Raw genomic sequence first — 26,503 nt, forward strand, 5'->3', positions numbered from 1 at the left:
GAACAACGGGGGCGTTAGCATTACACCTAGAGGCTCTGCTCCCTCTGCAACTGCAGCACCCTCTCCATGATGATTGACAGGGCCGGGTGTGGTGATGTTTTCACTGCCTGGCTCTGTCAAAGTGCAGAGGACGCAGCAGTTGCAGAGAGCTGAGCCTCTAGGTGTAATGGCAACGGCCCCGTTGCTCCTAGAGGCTCATTTGCATATATTTAAACATCAGTTTTCTCAGCAATGCGGGCACATATGAACACAGGATCAATAGACGCCTTCAACTGCCTAGCGCACATGTAACAGGTCAACCAGTGTCATAGGGACAAATCTGCTGACAGATGTCTAACTCTGTTTGTGCAATTCCTCTGTTATCCCTCCTGCAAATGTAGTAATAGATAACTGGATATTACCATTTCTCTGCACAGCTGTCAGCCTAGCCTGGGGCCTGCCCTGTAGCACGGCCTCACCCCAGGTAACTAAAGTGAGGCAGTGTTTGTAACATGAAGTTGCCGTGACTTTGCTGAATTTTTTGCAACTTCGGGTGGGGAGCAATATGACCCCATTCACTTACATTAACTGCGACAGAGGAAGTGCCACACAGCAATGTGTTCACAGGATACTTGTGCCTATAGTACCAGCCTTCTTTAAACATCTCTAGGAGGAATAACTGAAGGACTGTGCAATGCTGAGTGCTAAGAGAAAGGAGATTTCTCTATTCCAGGGATCAGCACTGCAGCCATTGTGAAACGACAATTCCCACAATGTTCCATTCACTTCTATAGGAGTTACAAGTACAGATGAGCAGGTGCGTACGCTGGGAGCTGTAGTTTCACAGCAGCTGAAGGGTGCTGAGCTCTGGTCTATTCAAGGTCATGGTTGAAGGAAGAAAAATTTAAGGCCATTGCCTCATGAACATAACTCCTGTCTATAGGTCCCTAATTAGGGCATATATAGGGTTTCCACCCCCATTCTATGATCCAGGAGGCAAAGCTGCTCTATGATCAGCTCTCATTCACATAGCGGCCATTCCTCTCCACTGGCAAATTCCTGGCTGGAGCAGGACAGGCACCGAGTGGATTATTGCTGCATTACGAAAGGGGCCGCCTCTGGTTAGACAACCCTTTTAATATGGATATACTGCTTGGACAACCTATTCCCATTAAGGCCACCTGCATTAGCCAATAACCTCGGGAGAACTACTGGAATCAGTGTATTTCGCCAATGTCCACCGATTTCAATTAGAGGTTGCATGGTGCTTAATTTCCCCTGCAATGAAGAGGCAATAACCACAGGTCACCACAGATAGTACCATCTAAGTCAGGCAAGCTCAACCTGCGGCTCTCCAGCTGTTGCAAAACTACAACTGCCAGCATGCCTGAACAGCCTACAGCAGGGCATGGTGGGAGCAGTAGTTTTACAACAGTTGGAGGGCTGCAGGTTGAGCATCCCCGTTCTAAGCTAATCACAGAGGTAATTGCTTAGAGGGGTTGGCTGGAAGAACCAATGCCAAGCGCAGCCATGATACTAAACAGTCACAAAAACATATCCATGAATTATAACAAAGATGAACTGAACAATCGGCACACTACAAAGAATTACTGTAAAATAAGGCTATAAAACGACACCAAGGATCATGAGGGGATATAAGCAGATTTTACATTTCCACTTTTTTTTTGCAATGAGAGAAAAATACAGAAAGACAGAAGAATGTATTACTTAACTTTCCTTTAATGCCTTAATACTAAAAATGTGTAGCTATTTACAGGAATATTTTACATTTCCTACTACAAAAGTAGAATAAAAGCCAATAAAAAAAAAAAAAAAGCCCCCAAACGCCCCATAAAATAAAGATAGGGCTGTCCATAAAGACATCGCCTTGTGTTGTAATTCTGGAGACCCCACAAGACATAAATAAAAGTGTAGCCGTGTCCTCACACGTGGAGCTGCCATTCTGCAGGCGAGGAGCGCTGCTCCGCAGTTTAATAACCAGGGCTAATTTAGCGTTATACTAAATGTTGTGACACTTCGTTATTTTTGCACACAGAAATACTGATACAGAGATGGGACCTGCCACTCCTTCAGACAGCTATTTCAGTCATCTAAAGTTTATATAAAAGAGAAATATCAAGTTTGATTGGTTGAGGTCTCATCGCTTAGACCCCCAGCAATCACTAAAACAAGAAGTAAGAATCCCATGGAGCGCGGCCTCTCCATGCTGAAGACAATACAGCGCTCAATGGGGACGAGGGGGATTTATAAAAAGTGGTGCAAAGGAAAACTGCTCAGTTGCCCAGTGCAACCAATCGGCTTAATTCTTTGTCCCAAGGAGCCACGGAAAACGAAAGGTGGAAACTAAGCCAGTTTTCCTTTGCACCACTTAACAAATCTCCCCCAATGATTTCATCCTCGTTTTAGTGATCGGCAGGGGGTCTCTGCACTCAGAACCTCAGCAATCAAAACCTTTGATACACCACTGTGAAATATTAATAGTTACTTTTTACAGTGAAAAAAAATAATTCTTTGAATTGTGCCGTTCCTCGGTTATTCTTCCTGTAAATTTGTAAATAAGCTGACAACAGGATGCTACCCTTCTCATCGTCAAACGGGTGTGCATCTACACAGCCTGACTTTCACCACCAGACTGTAGGGACACGCCCATGACCGATAACTAGTTCTCACTTTAGGCAGATTTCCAGGATGAATAAAGGAGGAACAGAATGTAGAATTCTATGAAAATATGCTTTAACGTGGTGACAAATACATTCACTAAAACCCAAGTCAGGAATGTTGACAGGTCCCATTATACACAAACACACACGTGTCCATGCAGCAGCATTGACAAGAAAAATGTAGTCACCATGATCTGTTGGTCACAGAGACGTCTGGATATCACATTGGCGGTCTGACCTCGGAAGACCTTTAAATAAGCACTAGAGCCCAAACTCCTTTTGTCCTACTCACAAACTTTTACTAGAAAATCGGACAATCTAAGGCTACTTTCACATTCGCGTTTTGTGTGGATCAGTCTTGGACGAGTGTGAAAGTAGACTAAGAAGCACCATAAAACCAATGATGTGGTCATTTCCAGTAAAAAAATAATCTGAGCAGTACCAAAGGGGGCTTTGATCTCTACAGAACCCCATCATTCTGTAAACTGACAGTGATTACAGATAAGAGACTTCCTTGATATCTTCTCACATGTATCCATGATTTATAAGACCTCATCTTACCTGATTAAGCTGGCCCGCTGACCACAAGGATATATCTGCATGAATGTAACAATGAAGCCCATCGGCTGCAGTTCCTAAGACTTCACACATCATCTCTTGTATATTACAAAGTGTCCCAACATTTTGTATCAACTTAACATGAACAAAGTTATTAAAAGTGGACAAAAACATGGGGTGATCATAAAATGGAGAGAAATGAACAAGCTGAACCAACAGCAAAAGTTCAATCCTAAAAGTGATCATAAGAGTAAAACTCACAAACGTCTAGAAATTTAAAACCAAAAATTTGAGGTTTGAGCTTCTTATACAAAATTTTACCGGATTTATCTGCTGCAAACTTCAATCGACCAAAGAACATAAAAACGTGACCAAGATCTGACAAGTATAAAAAACATTTTCCAGGTGAGTATAACGTGAGGTAGAAGAAGCGCGGCCATGAATACTGCACACCCCTGTCCTCAGCATTTCCTCACTGCTCTACCCTGGTTTTTCTTTTTTAACCTCAAGAACTTGTAAAATGAGTCAGTGACCAAGAACAAAATATATATCACATTCACCCATCCACATTTAAAACCCATTAAAAATAGATGTTACATGGAAGGAAAAATAAAAAATAAAAAGGGGCAAACTTTGTACATATTAAACCAGCCAGAAACCAAGAGAACAGCCAGGGATGAGATCACCGACGTGACCTGGTGCTGACCGGCATGGCGCTCAGGGAAGCCTAATTACACCGCTCTGCCATGCAAGCTCCAGCAAACAGGTTCGTACGGGTTGTGAAGTCGCTTGCTTTGGCTGCTGTTAAAGCAGATCACACCACGTGAAACCTTGGCCCCGGCGTGGCGATGATGTCACTGTAGGGCTCCTCCTGGGTAAGTTCAATCGCCTGTTGCTTTTTAAGGACGAGGAAGCTGTAGAACTTGGCTGCGGCTTGCTTCCGGTTTGTGTTTCGACACAGGTCAAGCAAACTGATGGACTCTGCACCAGTTCTGGCAAGGACTCTCTGCAAAATAAAAAGGAAAATAAGAAAATGGCGTTTGTAAAACACTAGCAAAGATACACTACCATTAAAGTACACGAGTATATGCCACCTACACGCCATAGCTTTACTTATGTTCCCTTTAAAGGGAACCTGTCACCAGGATTTTGTGTATAGAGCTGAGGACATGGGTTGCTAGATGGCCGCTAGCACATCCGCAATACCCAGTCCCCATAGCTCTGTGTGCTTTTATGGTGTAAAAAAAACGATTTGATGCAAATTAACCTGAGAGGAGTCCTGTATGTGACTCCTCTCCGGGACAGGACTCATCTCAGGTTAATTTTCATATGTATGAAATATTTTTTTATTTTTTTTTTACACAATAAAAGCACACAGAGCTATGGGGACTGGGTATTGCGGTTGTGCTAGCGGCCGTCTAGCAACCCATGTCCTCAGCTCTATACACAAAATCCTGGTGACAGGTTCCCTTTAAATGTAGTAACAGGCGTACATTGACCGATTTACTTCCCCCTCTTTCAGTCTGGGGAACCATGTTCCATACGGCATCTCACTACACATTCGATGGAGAAGATCCATCACCAAGTTGAATATTTATATACTTAGTCTAATGGGAGGGAAAACTAGCCAATAATGCCACCAGCACATTGACCACAATATGGGTCTATACCAGGGATGCCCAACCTGCGGCCCTCCAGCCGTTGCAAAACTACAACTCCCAGCATGCCTGGACAGCTTACAGCTATCAGCCTACAGCAGGGCATGGTGGGAGTTGGTTTTACAACAGCTGGAGGGCCGAAGGTTGAACATCCCTCGTCTATACGATACTTATAGGTGAGAATACCTCCAACATTACATGCATTTGAGCACATCATCAATTCCATACCCCCAAGTGCCTCTAAATAAAATCTGAGGCACACGCAGCTAGCTATGAGATCTACCCCACCGATTACTAGGAATGTCGTATTGGGTATCTATGTGTATTGGGCCTAAAGAGATAGATATCGTGAGACAAAGGCTGCATTCACACGACCGCAAGTGTTTTGCTCTATATAGAGAATGCCTATTCTTGTCCGCAGTTGCAGACAATAGGACATCCTCTATTTTTGGCGGGGCCGTAGAATGGAACAATGGATCCGGACAGCACACTGTGTGCTGTCCGCATCTTTTGCGACCCCATTGAAATGAATGGGTCCGCACACGTGCCGCAAAATTGTGTAATGGATGTGGATCCATTCATACGGTTGTGTGAATGCACCCTTATAATTAGCCTTGACCCAGTTCTTCTCAGCCTGTCAATTGCTCTGCAACTAAAGAGGACACAAATCTACTAAAAAACCTTCTGCAGGCCGCAACTTTTGGGTCATTATAATCAAAGCTGTTCCTACCATATCCACAGGTAACCTCATTCAGGTAGAGAAAAAAATAAATAAACCTTTCCATTAGCAAAGTAAACGTCATTGTCTATGCATGTAGTTGTAGAATAAGGATAAAGTGTAACAGGATCATTTGTGAAATATTCATTATTCTGCCAAAAACAGTGAAATCAGAGCAGATGCAACAGCCCCTGGAACCAATCCTAGAGGATCCAGAGGACAGAACATTACACAGATGTTCAACATTTTGTAGCTAAATGCAGCAAAACAAAAATTATTTCTGGAGCTTCCCCGACTGCTACCACTGGACAATATGCCACCTGTAGACTGTAAAAACCAGCGGCGCCAACATCAGAGAACGAGAGCCTACAGTGCACTTATCGTTAGCGTATTCTGCAAGGATCAAGTTCATTACATACACCATATACATGGCACATGCAGATTTATAATGGATGAGGATGACCACTCCACATGGTAAGGGAGAGCTTCACTCATCCATTAGTGCAGTAGTAGAATACTAAATACACACGCAACCTACACATTTCCCTCAAGCTAATAAACACCAATGGACTTGGCCATGACGTCAGTGAGGGAAGAGTTTATCACCCACTAAATGGGGTGGAAGGGGGCCCAGTACCTGAAGGCCGTGCAGCATCTGCTGGGTCCTCTTGTTCCAGCGCCTCTCCTCCTGGTCCTGCTCGGTCCCTGTGGCATCCTCCTCCTGCAGAAACAGCAGTTCTGATTAATATTCATAGAACAACAAGTGAAGGAGAAAATGAATTCATATTTCTCAATATCTCACGAGCACCAAGCCCTCATTCTAAACTACCTGCCCGTCTGCTACACAACAGATGAGTCTCGTGTCTCTGCGCTGAAAAAAATATTTAGCAAAGCAGATTTTTTTTATTTTTATTGAGATGTTAAAATCACAGATGTTTTTAGTTGGCGGGAAAGATTACGACAAACCATTTTGTCATTTCAGGAGCACAAACACAGACGGGCGACTGCCTGTGCCAATCGTCTAGAGAGATACTGAATATATAAGCTGCAGTTTACAGCTAAAGCCAATACTACAGAATAGTAAAGGCCGAGGGCACCAAGTAAACGACCCAAAGAAGTGGCATAGATTCATGAAAGTTAGAGATGAGCGAATTTCACGTTATAAAATTAGTTCACACTTCGTTTGGTGGTAAAAGCACAATTGCGTTATGGATTCCGTTACCAAGGAACATAATGCAATTCTAGAGGCATTCCGTTATTATAGAAGTCTATGGGATGCAAAACGGATCTGTCCCGTTTTTCGTTATGCAGGGGAGTATGCCTCTAAAGGCATTCCACTATGCATTCCGTCATAGAATTGCGTTATGGTCCGTGGTAACGGAATCCATAACGCAATTCTGCTTTTACCAAACGAAGTGTGAACCAATTTTATAACATGAAATTTGCTCATCGCTAATGAAAGTAACAATATCGAAGTGCACACCCATAAATATCAACTCACGGTCAAAAAACGCGACAGCTAATACCTTATTAAGCGCCAGACTTTAGGGTGGACACACACACATTAGACTAATGTTGGTTGACCATCTGTGGTGTCCTGACTCTCCCACAATGGCAGATAGGAAAGGAAGGATCTGTCATGTTGTACTTTAAAAACAGTCAATCCTGTGTTATGGGAGGCATGAGCTTACTCCCCACAGATAACACAGCCAAGAATGGAGGGGGGGGGGGGTCTTTAGGAATAGCAGTCAGCTAAACAAGCATTTTGCTGGCCATACATTTAACCTAACTACTTCCCCAACACACCTGCTCGGCCAAGTGTGCATTTGTTCCCCATAGGGAGTTGGCGTAGAGGAGAGACGCTCTAGCTGTTGCAAAACTACAACTTCTAGCATGCACTAAAAGCCATCCAGGCATACTGGGAGTTGTAGTTCCGTGACAGCTGGAGGGCCGCAGGTTGGGCATCCCTGTCCTACAGTAAGGATGGGACCTCAGACACTACATGGTTAGACGGTCCTGCAGGTTTGGTTGACAGATATTAAGTGTGCAGCCAAATTCAGACTTGCTTAAAAAGTAAACAGCTCAGCAGAACACTCAGCAATATCACTCTAACCATCGCTCCCATAAGAAGATCTTATTACATTAGTAATAAAGAACATCCGTCCTCTATTCACTGGGATCTGGTGAAATGAGGGAGAAAGTTTTTCCTATGAGTAATATTTCTTTATGGTTTTTAGTAAATTTCCAGACTGTACTGCTGCCCTCACGGAACGGTAAGGTTACGTTACAACTCTGTTCCCTTTTCAAGTGGGTTAGATATAGCACATCCACATCATGTATAATGATACAAACCTCCTCCTCCTCTTCATCCTCTTTGTCCTTTTCCTTCTCAGGAATAAGGTTGAGTTCGGGAATTAAATCATTGATATTCGGGGGCTCCTCCGGAGGAAGCTCCACTGGTGGCATCTCGATCTGTGGCTCTGGCTCTTGCTGCATAAAGAAACCGCAAGGAATATAAAATTTACAAATCAAAACATATATAGATTTCAGATCTATAAATTATGCAAAGAGGCACGAAATACGGATTTAATTGTTACACTCACAGGAATTAATGGTTCTGGTTCCATTTGTTGAGAATCACGTTTCACACCCTGCTGCAGTGGTTGAGGAGGTGGTGGTGGTGGAGGCGGCGGCATCACAGTCTCATCCAGCTGAGTCCTGCTTCCCTCCATCATGGACTCCTGTAGTCTACTAGCTTCCTCCAATATGGGCTGATCTGCATTGCAGGAAACAAGACTTAATTATACTAGCTGGTCAGTTTATACCATCATCCTCACTAGCCGAGTCACCTTTCAACCTACAAGGTCCTGATGTAATTCAGCACTGTGACGTATGTGCACACTAAGCCTAAACCCTGGGCCTGATGTATACAATGGAACAAACAAAAATACACAGCAGATGTCTAGCTCCATTCACCGAGTATGCCAAAAGAATGCTTTTTGGCCTTCGTTGTACCGGTAAGTCCGCATACTGTTTTACTGTATAGGAAAGCATCCAGTCCGTTCCAATACGCGGGATCACTGCAAAATGTTTTGTTTCTTTAACATTCCATGGGTGACATAAGCCTATACCACTGCATGTTGGGAAAGCTTCCTTACTTCTAGCCCCAATGAAAAGCTTGAAGGCAGTACAGAGGCTTACTGGAACAAAGCGAAAGTTTTAAAAGGTCGCACATACCAATAACATCCTGCTGCCTCATCTCCTCTCTTGGGACGTCAGGATTTTCAAACTCCTTAAGGAACTCATCTAAGTTGTCGGCTTCACCACCTTTCCTCCTCTTTCTGAGCTCATCCGGTACCAAAGGTGTGAGGCATCGGGTGAACAGCTTATAAAGGGAGAAAAACAAACAAACACATACGTTGAATACAGGGATCACTCGAGATGCAATGGCTTCAGGACACTATTTTCAACTTGCAATGGTTTCTTCAGGGCCATCATATGTTGAAACCAGACTCAACATACAATGTCTCAGACACAGATCCAACCAATGTGTCTCTCTCTCTAGAAGAACACCTGTATTGTCTGGCAGGTGTCTCCTCTTCACAGTACACGTATTGACCCTTGTGCCAGGATGAACTGCTCCTTTGAAGCTCCTGTCCTCTTCATAGAAAGCGATTTACTACTTCTAGCATCTATTCCTGACCATTATATGCAAGGACTTACATTATCTGTCTTATCAGCTTATTCTTCCTAATTCTTCATTTTCCCTTATTTTGGAATGACACTTGGGTCTTTGGAACCAATAATTAGTTTTCCATAGAGTTATGGACTCGCGTTACAATGGTTTCCACATACAATGGTCACCTGTAACTTTAGGGACCACATAATTAATGTATTTGTCTAATAAAACATGCCCCATTATAACTGGGAATAAAACACAACAATCCACACAGAGCGAACATGCACTAAACAAGGTTTATTTTTTACCTTCAGAAGTCTGGAGTTCCAGAGAGGCTGAGCGGGCAGAGAGAAGAGCTTCTCCACACCACCCGTCTCCTTCCACATCATCAGCTTCTTTGTGGGGGGTGCCAGGTCCAGAGTGGTCACTATGTCCGAGTAGTCACTCAGCTGGGCACGGATGGTCTTGCTGTCCAGCTCCTTAACACTGTCAACGATCAGCTTCCTTTTTCGCTTGGCTTTAGTTTCCTTAACTAAAATATTGAGTGATAAGTCAGTAAAAAAATGAAGCAAAATGTTACTAGAATATAACATTTCAGATGCAAGACCTTTGTTGAGGAATAGTTATATTAACAGACTAAGCTGCATTCCCATCCGAATAAAAAAATACAATCAAATACTAATTAAATGTATATAGTTAGACATATTTAAATTGTCACCTGTAATGTCAATAGGCTCCAGTGCAAACGCTTCCTCTTCATTAGGTACCAAAGTAGTCTGGTCAGTCATGGTTGGCAGGGGCTCCACAGGATCTATGGAATCAGGACTCTCTGGTCCACCCACTGAAACAAAGATAAAATGGACATTGAGTATTGTCTGCATCTCTGAGATGAAAGCATCCACAGCATGTGTAGGAGGACGATACTCACTTGAAACAGCATCGTCGTCATCCAGGTCAACCTCGTGAGCAGGCTGCTCTGGCAGAGCAACACCTTCCTCTGGAATAGCTGGTGGGTCGTCAAAAATACCACCTCCATCATTGCTCAAAAGTTTATCATCTAAAGAAACAGAACAATAAGCCATCAGAACCACTAGTGACAGATCCATAACCTAGTTATATTACAGGTATGTCTAATGCGGATCTGAAAGCTTAACATGCTGATGTATATAAGGGTGGCATTTTAAAACTATAGAATTAGAATATATATGGCTAGGGTCTCATGGAGAAGAAAAGCAGACTCCTAGTTGAAGCCAGTGTAGTCCTGAGGGGAACACAAGCGCGACCCTATGCGCAGTGACAGACAGGCTGCTGTGTATGTACACTCATCAGCCTGTCAATATATACAAGTGATTTTAAGTCACTCATTAACAAGCCAAGTAACACAACTTTGGTAAACTGCAGGTAAAGATCCGTACCCAGGATGCCGCCATCATTGACCTCTCCAAAATTGTCATCTTTATACTGCTCTTCAAACTCCAGGTGGTTGGTCTTCTCGGTCAGCTGGCTCGCGTTCTGTTCAGGCTCCAATAAGAGGTTAGTGGCACTGGTGCTGACCAACATGTCATCCTCAAAAGTGCTACCTTCTCGCATCATCTCTCGGTCATCCATGCCAAAGTCACCTGTAAAATGGAGATATCTTTACTCTCTGAATGTATCCCTCAGCCCAAGCCACCGTGCTAAATTTGGTGCACGTCCAGACAGCCTAAATTTACACCATCGACAGGCTTACATCTACCCCATTGTATTTTTCTTGTGACATTTTACTAATAGAGGTACACAAATGAGCACATTTCGGATCTTACAGCAAAGCATCCCTTGGATGAAATTTAAATGGATCATAGCTTCCGTTGTTGGTTCGACTGGCTCCTACATGGTGAGCCGTTGTCATCTGTCAGCAGCAGTATTCAGGAGTAAATGAAGAAACTGAACGCCAGCTCCGAGGACGAGTGGTCAGTAAGGAAAAAGCCCCACATAAGTCTTTTGCATTATGGTTCTGCTCTTACACATGGTTGGAGAATTAATGTCACATGATACATATTCGTGGCATTAGGCTACTTTCACATATGCGGTTTTTGCTGTCTGGTTTGGAGATTTGGCATGGGATCTCAAAACCACAGCAAATGCATCCGTTCGAATAATACAAAAATGAACATGCTGGATCTGGCACTAAAATCCTTGTAAGGCCTCTTGCACACGACTATGGCTTTTTCAGTATTTTGCGGGTCGCAAAAAACGGATCAGCAAAAAATAAGAATGACATCAGTGTGCATTCTGTTTTTTTTTTGCAGAACGGAACAGCTGGCCTCTGATAGAACAGTACTATCCTTGTCCGTTATGTGGACAATAACAGGACATGTTCTATTTTTGAACAGAACGGAAAGCATACAGAATACCTTTTTTTGCTGACCCATTGAAATGAATGGTTCCGTATACGGAACGCAAAGAAAAAAAAAGTCAAACACGAGAAAAAAAACAAAAACAAAAAACAGACATGTTCAGTCTCCCACGCCGCACACAAACACTGCTTGCATGTCCAGCATGGGAACGCAACAAACCAAAACAGAATGCATTCTGGTGCACTTCGTTCGGCTTTCTTTTTCAGTTTTGTCCCCATTGACAATGAATGGGGACAAAATTAAGCGTTTTGCTCCGGTTTGGGATCCTCTGCCGGATCTCAGAATCAGAAAGGAAAACACAGATGTGAATGTCGCCTTAGGCTACTTTCACAGTAGTGTTTCAGCTTTCCATTTGTGAAATCCGTTCAGGGCTCTCACAAGCGGTCCATAACGGATCAGTTTTGCCCTAATACATTCTGAATGGAAAAGGATCCGCTCAGAATGCATCAGTTTGCCTCCGATCAGTCTCCATTCTGATCTAAAGGCGGACACCAAAACGCTGCCTGCAGCGTATTGCTGTCCATCTGACAAAACTGTGTCAGGACGGATCCGTCTGGCTCAATGTAAGTCAATGGGGACGGATCCGCACAATAGAAAACTGATACATCTCATGATGGATCCGTTTTGGCTATGTTACAGATAATACAAACTGATCCATTCATAACAGATACATGCGGCTGTATTATTGTAATGGATCCATTTTTGCACATCCATGACAGATCCTCCAAAACCGCGAGTGTGAAAGTAGCCTTAGATGTGGCTGGAGAGAAGAAAACACCTACCAAAATCATTGTCTTGAAGAATGTTAATGTTTCCAACCTCCTCTCTCATGGTGATTTCTTCCACTCGACTCTGGTTCAGGCTGAACTGCTGGGCCACATCAATGTCACTTAGGAAAGAGAAAAAAACATAAGGTCACTTTCCCACCACAGAGGCAGTCACAGACTGGTCATTTCGTCTGACATGCTGGAAGAATACCACCGAGGCCAATCTGATAAGTGAGTGCTTACTCAAGATCTGGCAAAGGCTGGTCAAAGTCATGGAACTCCTCAGGCAGCGTGATGGCATTGTATGCGGCTTCGCGATTTTCCTCCGGTAAATCCACCACACCTACAACAAGCGTTATTTGGGTTATTTTTATAATTATTCATTATATAGCGCCACCATATTCCTCAGCGCTTTAAAAATTCAGAGGGTTCATATATAAAATCAAGAGACATCACAACTTTATAATATACTTAATTTGTAAAAGATAGGCAACTCCTCCTGGTATGTAAGCAAGACACACACACACAATGTATTCAAGTAAAAAAAAATAATAATAAAGTGTTAAAATTCATTTTAAAGTACTCATCCTTACAATTCATCATAAAATACATTGATTTGCATCTCCCAATACACCGCTTGACACATGTATATATTGAATACAGTAAATAGCAGCGATATCCCAGTAGTATAAACATGATCAGTATTGGTGTAGTTAATAGTCAGACTCCATGATCATCTGTTCCACAACCCATATATCAGGAATGAAGCGATATAGGGAAGATAATAAAGGTCGCGCTCCACTGCATCAGTTCATCATTGATAAGCAAAGTCAGGAACACGACTTGTAAGTTGTAGAGAAGAGAGAACATAAGCCAGCTTCATATCCCATCTCTGGGACAAGGCATCTGCCGCATTCGGATGGTCTGCTGAATCCCGGGAGAAGGATGTTTGAGCATTTTTCGTGTGGCAAAAAAAGGTCTATTTCGGGATATCCCCACTTCGCTGTCAAATCCTGGAAAACATCCTTGTTTAGGGACCACTAGCTTGGGTCTAGGAAATGCCTGCTGAAAAAAATCTGCCGATTGATTTTTTGACTCTTAGGTGAAGCGCTAAAATTTATAGGATTTTTCCCTCTGCCGAAGAGAAAATCCTGTTGGAAAGACTGAAGCAGAGGGTATTTTGTCCCCCCCCCCCCGAGGTTTGAGAAACGCCACCGTCATGTTGTCTGACAAAATTCTTATGTGCTGGCCCAGCAGAAGAGCCTGACCTTGTTGCAGAGTCTCCCAGACTGCTCAGTTCTCAGTAATTTGAGGATCTCCCCTTTATAGCTTGATCCCAAGTTTCTTGGAAGCAATGATTTCCAATCTTTGCCCGATCCCTGCTGACTGGCATCTGTAGTTAACAGTATAAGGGCTTGGGTTCGAGGGAAATCCTTGACAGGTTGTTCATATTCTTCCACCATTCCAGAGACTTCCAAGTGTCTTCTTTTATGAGAATTTTCTGATTGGGACGTCAACCATCAGTCACTAAAACAGAGAATTATCTTCTGAAGTGATCTTGTGTGACACTGGCTCCATGGCACTGTCATGATACAAGCTGTCATCAGGCCTAGGATGCTCATTGCCTCTCTGATCGTACAAACTGATTTCTTTTGAAAAAACTTTATCAGATCTTGCTGTTTCCGGAAGGAAGGATTTTTGCAATCTAGAGTCTAGTACAGTTCCTAAGAAAATTTTCATGGTATCGGGTGTCAGGTCTGATTTTTCCCAATTTAGGATCTAACCTAGGTCTTGGAGGAGAGAGATCACAGTCTGAGTCTGCGATTAGAAGAAAGTCATCCAGATATGGTACGATTTTCATTTCTTTCATCCTCAGAAAAGCCATGATATCAATTATTAATTTTGTGAATACCAGAGGGGCCGATGATATTCCAAATGGAAAACAATGGAATTGCTAAGATTTGCGATAAGGCGGAGTGAATCATTAAAGAGGACCTTTCATCAGAATCAAGTATGTAAACTGAATATACATACATGGAGAGCGGCGCCCAGGGACCCCCCTGCACTTACTATTATCCCCGGGCGCCGCTCCGTTCTCCGGTGATAGCCTCCGGTAAAGTCATAGTTAGGCTCCACCCATTTGAGCCTGCCGCGGTCTCCTTCTCCTATGCTGTAGCGCTGGCCAATCGCAGCGCTCAGCTCTTAGCCATGCTATGAGCTGAGCGCTGCGATTGGCCAGCGCTACAGCATAGGAGAAAGACGCCGGCAGGCTCAAATGGGTGGAGCCTAACTATGACTTTACCGGAGGCTATCACCGGAGAACGGAGCGGCGCCCGGGGATAATAGTAAGTGCAGGGGGGTCCCTGGGCGCCGCTCTCCATGTATGTATATTCAGTTTACATACTTGATTCTGATGAAAGGTCCTCTTAGTATTTCTGGTGATCTGGGTGAATTGGCACATGGTAATATGCATCCTTCAGATCTAGGGTGAACCATCCGGTTTTCTTATGAGAAACAGTCTGAGTAATACCCCTTGTCCTCCTGATGTTTAGGGACCTCAAAACCCGCACCCACATTTTTTTATTTTGTAATGTCTCAGATTTCTCTAAGTTGTATTTTCTTTGTACCAAGTCAGCACATTTTTGTTGAGGAACTGAAATGCTATTCTGTAGCCTTCTTGTATGATTTGAAGCGCCCATGGGTTTTGAGTTACCTGGTGCCATACTGGGAGAAAGAATTGGTCTTCCTCCCACCGGCCTGGCATCATTGTTCGTTGTGGGGAGGTGTTGGGGTTAAGTATAAAAAAAAAAAAAAAAAAAAAAAGACTTTTCCTCCTCTCTGATAGGACCATCTTCCCGATTTTCCCTTGTCCGATTTTTTTTTTTGCTGGAACTTTATGAAAAAGAGTTTTCTTGGGCTTCCCTTGCGGAAAGCCTTTGTCTGCGGCCTTTTCAAGGATATTATCTAACACCGGGCCGAAAACATAAGACCCTGAGAAAGGAATCGCGCATAATTTTTAGATGCAAGGGCACTCAACTAATTGTTTAACCATAAGGCTATTCTTGCCGTATTTAGAAGTGCTCCGTTTTTTGCCGCAAACCTGACTGACTGCTGATGAATCTGCTACCATTTTTTAGGAGAGGAATAGATTCCAGTATATCCTCCCTGGGAGAACCCAATTTTAAATGGTTTTCCAACTGGGACAACTACAAAAGCTTAAACCTTGCCACCGAGGTAGCGGCAATGTTAGTTGAGACTAAGGCTGCTGAAGTCTCCCACGTTTTTCCTCAAGATACAGTCTGCCTTACGATCCATTGGTTCTCTTAGCCGAGATTAATCTTCAAAGTGAATAGCTTTTTCTAGCCACCCCGGCCACATGAGTATCTATTTTCAGGATTTCCTCCCACAATTTTGTCTCTTTATCAAAGGCTAGGCGATTCTTAAATCCTCTGGGAATAAAGAGTCTCTTTTCCACATCTTCCCATTCTTCTAATATAATTTGTTTTAGACTAGAACCTTTTTGCTATTAAGCCTGCAAACATTTCATCCTGGACGGATATTTTTTGTTGTTCGTCTTCTATGTCCATAGTTTTCCGAACGGCAGAAGAGTCCATATCATATGATGAGAAGCAGTATTTCCGCTTCTCATCATAGGACGTGGAGGGTAAAGAATCTAATTCTTCTTCATCCCCCTCGTCCGACTGAGAATATTGTACATCGATATCCTCTGAGTCAGAATCCAAGACGTCTCTAGGTCTTAGGGTATGACCGATAACAGGAGGGGTACATGGGATGTCACAGATGCTTTTACTTCTTCCCTTATAATGGATCTAAGGTCCGTTGAGAGAAGGTTGATCTTTCATTATTTTATTGATACAATACGTGCAATTTTTCTATGTATCCTGAAGCCTTTTGTTGCAGGTAGCACATCTTTTAGGCTTATTTTCAGATTCCACCTTATGAGTAGTCTTTTTTCCCCCTAGGAAACATGACGAGCAATTTTTTTTTAGGAGAATTTATTTATATTTCCTTGAAACCCAAGTCTGGTTTTCCTACTCACATGACCCTGGACTGGAGGCTCTGGGGATTGCCCTCTCCTGATATGTAAGAATCCATATGTATGGACCCTGTTGCTAACCCCCTTCAGGTTTAAATGCCCTCGGCACTTACCCCTCCTCCTCTTCCTTTCTGCGACTCATTTTAAGAGTCAAGCGGATGGGACGCGAGGCCGGTAAGCCAGGCCTCAAGCGTCCCACTCCATGAGAACCACTATAGGGCACCGCCATCTCGTTTCCGGGCGTCTGTGTGGAACACAAATGCGCTCCAACCACTGGAATCCACTATGGGGGCAGCCATCTTACTTCTGGTTGCCCTTACTTTGGTGAAAGTGACATCAGACACGCCACGATTCTGACACCTGCGGCCCCCAGCGATTGCGGAGCAATGAAGAGGAGCGAGTCTGGAGCCCAGAGCCCCACGGGGTTGCAGCTACCAATCCCCCTCGCCTGCGGCAGTATATTTCAACCTGGAATTCAGCCACATGGCCGACAGGTACTGGAAGGGCTGGGGAGGCTAAGGAGGATTTAGCCGGGCATCCAGAGAAAGGAGAGGAACATGCGCCCCCCCGATATGGTCCAAAAAATTCCAGAGACCTCTTCTCTGCCCCGTCCATTATTGGGACAGGAAAAACACTGGTGTGTGTGTGTGGGGTGGGGAAACTTTTAACCTCTGTTTCCTGTCCCAATAGTGGGCAGGGAGACATCCTCCATGTGGTGCTGTCATGGAGGACGTCCTGGCAAAACACATATGCAAGATAGAAAACTCTGAAAAAATACTGCAGATATGGAAGAGTATACAAATATTTTGATGCATGATTCGTATCTAAATGTTTTATCTGATTGATGTAGATAAACACAGTATACAAGAGCTAAATATACAGAAAAATAGTATGGAAGTGTGGAATAGTTTTTTTGACCCATGTACATGTCTAAGGTCTGTTGATTGGACTAATCATTCCGGTCCAGATTTTGTAAATGAAAAAAACAATATAAATGAGCCAAGTGTTTGATGTGACATACAGCCATTGAGATAGGAACTGGAGCTCCAAAACGCATCTGGCGTTATAGGTCACATGAATACAGAGGTTGCTGGAGTGTCGACATTCATCTAAGGATAGCCATTTTATCTTTCAAGCAATCGGCTTGTTGAGCGCTGCAGTATCCAACTCTACAACAAAGTATTCGGCGAGCAGCAGCAGAATAAAATGCGTGTTTTTGGCACGTGCTCACACAGCAGACCGCTGAAGGCCAAACTCTGAGCGCCATTGACATCGCTTGCAACCACATTATACAAAGGCAGGGCTAAGTGCACAGCCCCCGAAAGCCTCTTCTAGCTGGTTGCTAAAACGAGCGGATTCCTCTACAACTTACAAGTCGTGTTCCTGACTGCTGTTTATCAATGATGAACTGATGCAGTGGAGCGCGACCTTTATTATCTTCCCTATATCGCTTCATTCCCGATATATGGGTTGTGGAACAGATGATCATGGAGTCTGACTAACTACACCAATACTGATCATGTTTATACTACTGAGATATCGCTGCTATTCACTGTATTCAATATATACATGTGTCAAGCAGTGTATTGGGAGATACAAAGCAATGTATTTTTTGATTAATTGTGGGGACGATTACTTGAAAGTGAATTATATTTTTTAACTTCTTTTAATACCTTTTTATTTGCATAAATTGTGTGCGTCTTGCTTACATACTAGGAGGAGCACCTATTTATTTAATTTATTTATATCTTTTACTCTGGTTGTTTGTGCACCCCCAATATCCACTGTGTATGTGTGAGCCCTGCCGCTGACCAATTGATATACTTAATTTTGTATTTTTCTTAGACTACTTTCACACTTGCGGCAGAGGAATCCGGCAAAACGTATGCCAACTGATGGCATTTGTAAAACTGATCAGGATCCTTATCAGTCTTACAAATGCATTGAAATGCCGGATCAGTCTCTCCGGTGTCATCCAGAAAAACGGATTCAGCATTTATTTATTTTTTCACCTTTTTTCGGTCTGCGCATTCCGGTATTTTGAATGCCGGATCCGATACCAATACATTCCTATGGAAAAAAAATGCCGGATAGGCATCAGGCAACTCTTCAGATTTTTTGGCCAGAGATAAAACCGTAGCATGCTGCGGTAGTATCTCCGTCCTGAACAGTCAAAAATACTGAACTGAAGACATCCTGATGCATCCTGAACGGATTACTCTCCATTCAGAACGCATGGGGATAAAACTGATCAGTTCTTTTCTGGTATTGAGCCCCTAGAACGGAACTCAGTGCCGGAAAAGAAAAACGCTAGTGTGAAAGTACCCTTAGTGTTTTTCCCTACCCAAAGTGCACCATTCACTGTACGCTTAAAACTCAGTTCTCCGTACACCGCTGACAGCTTGCTGTACGGAGTGTGAAATTTATGATTGGGCAGCAGCGCATATTGCTGCTCCTGCCCCCCGGAGGTTTATTAATTATCACCATGTACCCATGTACTACGCCAGGATTAGCTGAGCGGGCTCGGGCTTCAGTAAGCAGAGAGGGCTGCATGTCAGCACTTAGCACCATAATGCCATCAGTGTTATCCAGTACATTCCAGAACTCAAAGGGTTACACAGCACCATAAATCAATATAATACTATGCGACCCCGGCAGTGCTGACGTTCAGGACAGGAACTGCTGTACAAGTCCGCAGCGTGACACCTGCGCGTCTGAAAGTGTCCAGCACAAAGTGAGATTCACACAGCTAGACAAACAGTTAACCCAGTGATGGGCAAACTGCGGCTCTCCAGCTGTATTAAAACTACAAATCCCATCATGCTGTGCTGTAGGCAGACTGGGAGTTGTAGTTTTACAACAGCTGGAGAGCTGCAGTTTGCCCATCCCTGAGTTAACCCTTTGTGACAGAACAGCTAAATATTTTTATAAAGACCAATTTTTAACCCAGAATGAGTAAAAAGCAATGATAAAAAAAAATAATAATTGCCCCTGAAGGTGTACATAGACTTTGCTTACACACAAATATACTTTCATGGTTCCTTCACAACTTCCCATTTATTTCAGGATTTTAAGTTGTGAACTGCTGTGCCAGGCCCGTGTCCAGACCCCGATTGGAGACTGATTACATGCCACCTTACATTAGAACAACCGCAGATACAATCTCTTTACAAATTGAAATCTAAATGTCTGAAGGGATCAGGTAGATGCGGATCTTATCGCACCCGAGAAGCGGTGCGCACTACATCCGGCATCCTGCTCTGAAGTGATAGCGGAAATGTCATGTCACAGGGGCAGGGAGATAAATGGCAAAGCTGGTCAGTTAATGGCGGACAGAAAAAAAAATAATGCATTGTTTAATCTGTACCGTTAGAAGAAATTACAGCTTTCCATTCTGATGGAAAATTACTTTGGAGATAAATAGATCAGAAAATACTGCAGAGCCTTTACTTACCAGGCCGAAAAGCCATCTTTATTTTGATAAAGGCTTCATTACAGTCGGCGAGGAGGTACTTGGCCTTCCTGTGATAGATTCTCACGACTCCCAGGAGCAGGTGACCAGACGTACGCAGAGCCATCTTCACCTAGGACAATGACAGGGACTTGTCAGAGGCAGAAAGCACAACCTGTGCAGATGCAGCCCAGTCCCACTGAACACGGTTCATTACCTTGGGGGAAATGATGCTCTCCACGCTGCTCTCCAGGTTGCACTCAAACACGTGGGCCTTGGTCAGTTTCTTGTCCCAGTGGGCCGCCAGCCAGATTTTGGCTAGCGGCCCTCTCTTGCTCAGAACAAAGTGTGCGTAAAACATCTTCCAACACTTTAGTTACCTAAAAAAAAAAAAGAAGTGATTTTTACATGTTAGTGTGACTTTTTCTTACCCATGGTAACCAACAAAGGGGTTTTCCGAGATTTTAACCTCTGGATAGGTCATCAGTATCTGATAGGTGGGGGTCCACCATCCAAGACCCCAGTCAATCAGCTGTTTGAGAAGGCACCGGCACTCCCAGTAGCCTTTCCTAGGCAGAGTGACGACATGTTCATTGCCTAGGAGCAGCTCAGCCCCATAGAAGTGAAAGGGACTGAGCGCGATACCAAGCACAGGCGCTATGCAGTGTACGGCGCTGTGCTCGGAGAGAAGGCCGCAGCGCTCACAGGAGCCCCAATGTCTTCTCAGTTGATCAGTGTTGGACCCAGTTCGCAGACCCCCACCAATCAGACACTGATCACCTGTCCAGAAGATAGATCATCAGTATTAAAATGTCAGAAAACTCTTGTAAGTTTATCTTCAACCCTCCGTTCAGACCCCTGCTATTCAGTTTGTAACCTGCTCCTATTCTCAGGGGTTACAACCACTCTGCGACCCAGCAGCGGTGGCTGCGACAGACTGCAAAGGCACGCATGCGCAGAAGCTCCCGTCCACCTCATATCTGCCCTGTAGCGGTGGTAGTAACCCTTGGAGATGAGCAGTGTATAGTGTGATGGGAAAAATAAATGTCACAATATGGCGACACATTAGTGCCTTGTATTAACTCTCTCTACATGATAAATGCCATTTGCCGAAGTGAGACAGTAAGCAGCTACAGGGATAAGACCGACCAGCGCTGTATGATAATGTCCCGATATGCCGAGAGGCATCACATGGTGCCTCCTTATTGGCACACAAGTGTCATGGCCACATCATGCCTCTTGGTCAGTTAGACTGGCAGCCCTGTAACTGGCACACATCATATGCATATATACATCAATAGTGAAGTAAGGCGCAATACTGTGAGCGTCCTATAGCTGCACAACCGACTCATGCTGGTGTCAGTGCAAGAAGAGACACTGTTTAATTTAACTTCTCAAACGTAATTATATATATATATATATATATATATATATATATATATATATATATATATCTCTCTAACACATGCAAGTATAAAAATGTCCTCCTGAAACAAGCAGTTTTGGAGAAATCTTGCTGAAGGAGCTGCCGGACCCGCAGTTCTAAGACAAAACAGGAATAGGTGAATTGTGTTGGTTGCTGGAATCTATATTGTAGTCAGATCTTTCAGCATTTTACCAACCCCTCCGTGTTTGACCTACCTGAAATACAAGAACCATACTTATCTGGTCAGGCTATGGACTGGGGTCATTGAAATTGTCATGACAGGTTAGCTACGCCCACCGGAGTGGTGGAAAGATCCAAAGCAAAACTTTTTCTCATTAAACCCAAAAAGTTGCAAAGCCATTTTTGAAGCCAGAACTTTGGAGAGCAGGCCGGGGCGGTTTAAGGGCTTATGCACACCAACGTATTTTCGCTCCGTGTCCGTTCCGTTTTTATTTTTTTTGAGGACCCGTTCATGTCAATGGGTCCCCCAAAAAATAAAATAAAAAGTTATTCCGTGTGCATTTTGTATGTCAGTTCCGACAAGGATAGGACTGTTCTATTAGTGGCCTGACAGCGAGTACCCTGGTGACGGCACATGAGTGGGAGCAGCGCTGGAATAAGCGGCCCCGAGGACTGAGCAGTACAGATGGGGCAGAGGACGCGCGGCTTCACCGACCTCTGCTCCGATAAATGAGAGTCAACAAGTGCGCTGCCGGCAGACATCCCGGTGACATGTTAGTCAGAGGTATTACCAAAACCCCTTAGACTAGGGGGGGTCATATACAGTCTGAAACACCAGTCTGCGCGGCCCCCTAACCATCTGGACACTGACATCGGGGTCTTTTGGCTGCTCACGTGTATTTTCCATGTGGCAAAGAGGATTGATGTGTAGTACGGGGGCAGGGACTGGAGGGATCGGGCTGTGTTTTTTGTAGAGTGATCTATAGTTTTATTTTGGAGTGTGTATGACATGTCCTTTTTATTAAAAAAAAATAAAAAATTTTTTACAGCACTCTCCGTACAGGATAAATATTGATATTTTAATAGTAAGATTTTGCGATGAGTTAACACCTGTGATCTTTATTTCATTATTGTTTATATTTAATATGGGGGAGGAGATTGAATTTGTATGTTTTTTAGCTTATAGTTATTCTAAGCCGGCTTCTCCCATAGACTGCAATGATGTAACACTGCAGCCTATGGGAGATTCACTGTGGTCCTATTATGGAACCATCGGCGTGGAGGCCGGGGGCTGCCTAAGCAATGGAAAGGCCTAAGCAGGGGAGCTGTAGTGCAGCGCTCCCGGGGAGAGACCGCCAAGATGACCATGGCACCTGGGGGGGTAAAAGGGGCTTTCTGATGATCCCGGGGAAGCCCACACATCAGCTGTTTGATGAGGCAAAGGAAAGGTCAATATATAATGTCCACGATCGGCATCATTGCTTTATGTACACAGCAGGGTTGTCAACTGTTCACAAATTTCTGGACAGTCCGCAAATATAGGCGATTTTTCCCCTGTGTACGTGATTATTATTTTTTTTGAGGCTGGAGGTACTTTACTAGATTATTTTGCTGGTAATCGGTGTCATATTACAGCTCGGAGTAAATGCTGGTAATGAGTTCCTATCAGTACACCGAGCTACAGACCTGGATTACTTAGTCATTACGGTTTTCCCATTTGTTTATACATAGGGTTGGCTGTCCATAATTTTGGGATAAGTTGTCCAGAAAAAAAATATATATTTAAATTCTGCCCGGTGGCACCTTCCCGACTTCTTAGCGGGCTCCATGTTTGGTCGGGCAGTGAAGACACACTGTACTGCGCAAGCGCTGAAGTCCTAAGATTTCAGGGCCAGTCGTGTCAGTCAAAGCAAAGGGGGGGGGGGGGGGGCGCAGCAGCACAGGAAATGGAGCCTCTGGGTGCAACTGCACCGCCCTCATTACACCAAGAAGCTAATGTACATATTATAAGACCCTGCGACCACCTGTGGAGCGTTACATTCTTCAGACACCTCGCAAGTCAACGGGACTGCGGCGGACACGTGTGGAGACCACGTCAGGGTCAAATGCGAGCCCTCCGTCCATAACGTAACGTTTTCTATCCAGCAGGACGTCCGCACATGCTGGGAGTTGTAGTTCTAAAGCAGGCGGCCACCAATGACCTATACATCAGCTAGTCTGTAACCCCCACAGTAAATCCACCTATAAACCGCTCTCCACTGACTCCAATGGGATACTGGCCGCACGTCACAACGCTGGAGTCTTCCAAAAATAAGCATCAGGAGAAGAAGAAAAAAACCACAGCATCTCATTTCTGGCCGAGGAGAGCAGCACATACGGGTGACAGGTCAGGCGGCATATCCAGAGCAGAAATCAGACTTCTGCTCCCTGTTATCAGGCCCTGCCGCCATGATCTCCGATATGTCACTGCTCAGTATAGTCGGCGACACTGGGTGCAGGGTCCCTTTAAGTAGAACAAGCCCGGGCCTGTCCCCCCACCACAGGAGCAGCCACAGGTGGCAGAAGACAGTGCGGCCTCCAGTCCCCGGCCTTGCCCGGCCAGTATCCCCACATACGTAACGGACAGGCCGGAGGCGGCTCGTAGAAGAAGCCGAGGATGCGAGCGCGGCCTCCTCCGCCTGCCGACAGCCCGCCATATTAGAAATCCGCCCCGGGGAGGACTCCGAACCTAAGGCCGCGCCTATATCCCACGAACCGCCGCGCCCCGGACACCCGCGCAGACACTTACCGCCGTGTGCTGGCCTCCGGTCTCCACTGAGGCGGCCGCCGCTCGCTTTTAGCCTCCCTTTCCGCCTCTCCGCCGCTGCCAGGTCCTCACTCAAACAAACAAGATGGCGGCCGCGCCCCTTCCTGCCGCCCAAACAGCGCGTTCAAATCCGCAGGATGTTTACTGATGAAATAACACAGGGAGCGAACGTCACCATAGAGAGGGGGAGTGGAGCGGGCCAGAGCGCCGGCGTGCGCGTGACGTAGAGGGGGAGGGCGGGGTTACGGCGTAGAGATGCCGCCATCTTGGTGCAGGGAAGAAAAACCGAAGAGCTTGGGTGCTGTTTTAGAGTTACGGCTTTTGATTATTAAACGTTAAAGTGATAATTATTAGATGATGCCGGTTATTATGAGGGGGGGGGCAATCGTTCACTTCAATGGGCGTGTGGGAAAGTGTGCGTGGGGGTAAATGGAAGTGGGCGTGGTTTCAAGTGAGGCTGACTAAATATGGTTATAGTGTGCACAGTGCCCTGTCCGAAAGAAGCAGAAGAACAGGAGGTTCCTTATGATGTGCTAACTGAAAGGATGACGAAATTGCAAGCCTAACTTACAATTAGGCCACGGCCTAACTTACGGTCTTGCCATGATCACAGCATCACGGCAAGAACGTAAGTTAGGCCCGGGCCGGCGTATGCGCACAGTAAACTGTGATGCCCCGGCCAGACTGTGGTCATTCAATGCGCACGTGCCGATATCGTGGTCATCGGCGCATGCGCGGGATTACGGACAGTAGGAGGAAGGATAGAGAAGAGACCAAGGGCGGGCAGACGCGGCGGATGGGCGGGCAGAAGCGGTGGAGGGGGAGTGGGTTGGTAAGAAAATGACCCAGGGGCCGGGGCACCGGCCGTTGTAAGGCCGCCCCTGGGCACCTTCACAGCCTAATTTGCATACGGAATAAAAGTGTTTTTCGGACGAACGATGCTAGCAGGGAACTAACGGTAAGAACAGTTTTAATAGGGGGGATGCCGTGGACATAAGTCTGTTAATAGGGTCAATCGGCGTGAAAGACTCCCTTTAATTTTCAATGTAAATTTGTTTTCCCTTAGTCCTAACAGCAGCACAAGTTAGGGTTTCCTCCCCTGTGAAGCCGGTCAGGACAGGCGGAATTTTCTGTTGAAAAAAGAAAATTACTGCCAATTATAATTAATTAATTATTAAACCCACCCCTATATAGGACTCCCCGCCCTGGCAGGAGGTGCTTTTTTTTTAGCAAGTAGAAATAGTAACCCAGAGAGGGTGGGAAATTTGTGTGCTGCTGTTAGGACTAAGGGAAAACAAATTTACATTAAAAATTAACGCTTCCCTGTCGTCCTAACCAGCCGCACAAGTGGGGACTTAGCAAGGAGTATAGCACACAAATTGGGAGGGCCCCCATTTTAATTTTTTTTTTTTTTTAAGAGAGAGCGGCACTTAGAATAGACTGTCCAAAGGCCACTCCCTCAGACCGTCTAGAGTCTAGACGATAATGTCTAATAAAGGTGCTCTGGGATCTCCAGGAAGCGGCAGCACAGATCTGGTCTAGCGGAATCAGCTTCTTTTCGGCATAGAAAGTGGAGACTGGCCTGGTGTAATGGGCAGTCACAAAGGATGGAGAAGCCAAATCCTGAGATAGGAAAGCTACCCGGATAGCCTCCTTTACCCACCTGCTCAAAGAAGGTTTAGACTAGAGGCTTTAAGACCCTTGTTTTTACCGGCATATGATAAAAGGAAATTTCCAGATCTTCTGAAGCCCACAGTTCTGTCCAGATAAATTCTTAGGATTCTAGGGATGTCCAAGGTATGCAACATTTCTTCTTCTGGAGATGATTGGGAAGGACAGAAGACTGGTAAATATATTGTCTGGTTGGTATTCCTGAAAGACGGAACTTTTGTCACAAAGGTCGGAAGCAATCTTAGAAGGACCTTGCCCTCAAGAAACAATATATATGACTCAGAGGCCCCCAGGGCCTGAAGTTCTCCAATCCTTTTGGCCGAGGTAATGGCCAACAGAAATGTGACCTTTGGGGACAAAAACCTAAGGTCAACACTTTCCAAAGGTTCAAATGGGGAAGAACATAACCCCTTTAGAACAATAGATAAATCCCAATCAGGGATTGATCTCAGGATGCTAGGTTTAAGTCTCAGCTCCTTTAAGGAACTTCCTGATTAGGGGGTCTTGAGAAAGAGATCTGCTAAGAGATATGGACTCTGAGTGTAGATGGGCTTAGACCCTTGTCCAGACCACCTTGAGGAAACTGTAAAATAGCTGAAAGAGGAGGATCTGAGGCTACTACCTCTTTATCAGCACACCATTGAAGGAAGATCTTGTTTATCCTGGAATACTTCTTATTTATAGACTCCGCCTGG

At 44.7% G+C, this 26,503-nt stretch overlaps 1 protein-coding gene across 1 annotated transcript; it reads right to left on the reverse strand.

Annotated features, from left to right (window-relative positions):
• Positions 1 to 266: 266 nt before the first annotated feature.
• Positions 267 to 24,328, reverse strand: RAD21 (RAD21 cohesin complex component). Its single transcript, XM_040434276.1, has 14 exons — positions 24,120 to 24,328; positions 20,162 to 20,324; positions 19,948 to 20,077; positions 12,680 to 12,779; positions 12,452 to 12,558; positions 10,689 to 10,892; positions 10,202 to 10,330; positions 9,992 to 10,114; positions 9,582 to 9,805; positions 8,832 to 8,979; positions 8,198 to 8,370; positions 7,947 to 8,084; positions 6,232 to 6,315; positions 267 to 4,224 (listed from the first exon to the last, which is right to left on the reverse strand). The coding sequence occupies exons 2-14, from the start codon at positions 20,303 to 20,305 to the stop codon at positions 4,033 to 4,035; spliced, it is 1,896 nt and encodes a 631-aa protein (XP_040290210.1). The 5' UTR covers positions 20,306 to 20,324; positions 24,120 to 24,328; the 3' UTR covers positions 267 to 4,032.
• Between the last annotated feature and the right edge of the window lie 2,175 nt (positions 24,329 to 26,503).

This window comes from Bufo bufo, chromosome 5, assembly GCF_905171765.1.
Source record: "Bufo bufo chromosome 5, aBufBuf1.1, whole genome shotgun sequence".
Lineage (NCBI taxonomy): Eukaryota > Metazoa > Chordata > Amphibia > Anura > Bufonidae > Bufo > Bufo bufo.

Bases quoted from the DNA above. Each gene is read 5' to 3' on its own strand.
- RAD21 (XM_040434276.1), bottom strand. From the start codon at position 20,305: ATGTTTTACGCACACTTTGTTCTGAGCAAGAGAGGGCCGCTAGCCAAA. The intron at 12,559-12,679 runs GTAAGCACTCAC...CTCTTTCCTAAG, and splicing joins CAGCCTTTGCCAGATCTTGA to TGACATTGATGTGGCCCAGC. The intron at 8,085-8,197 runs GTGAGTGTAACA...TTCTTTATGCAG, and splicing joins AACCAGAACCATTAATTCCT to CAAGAGCCAGAGCCACAGAT.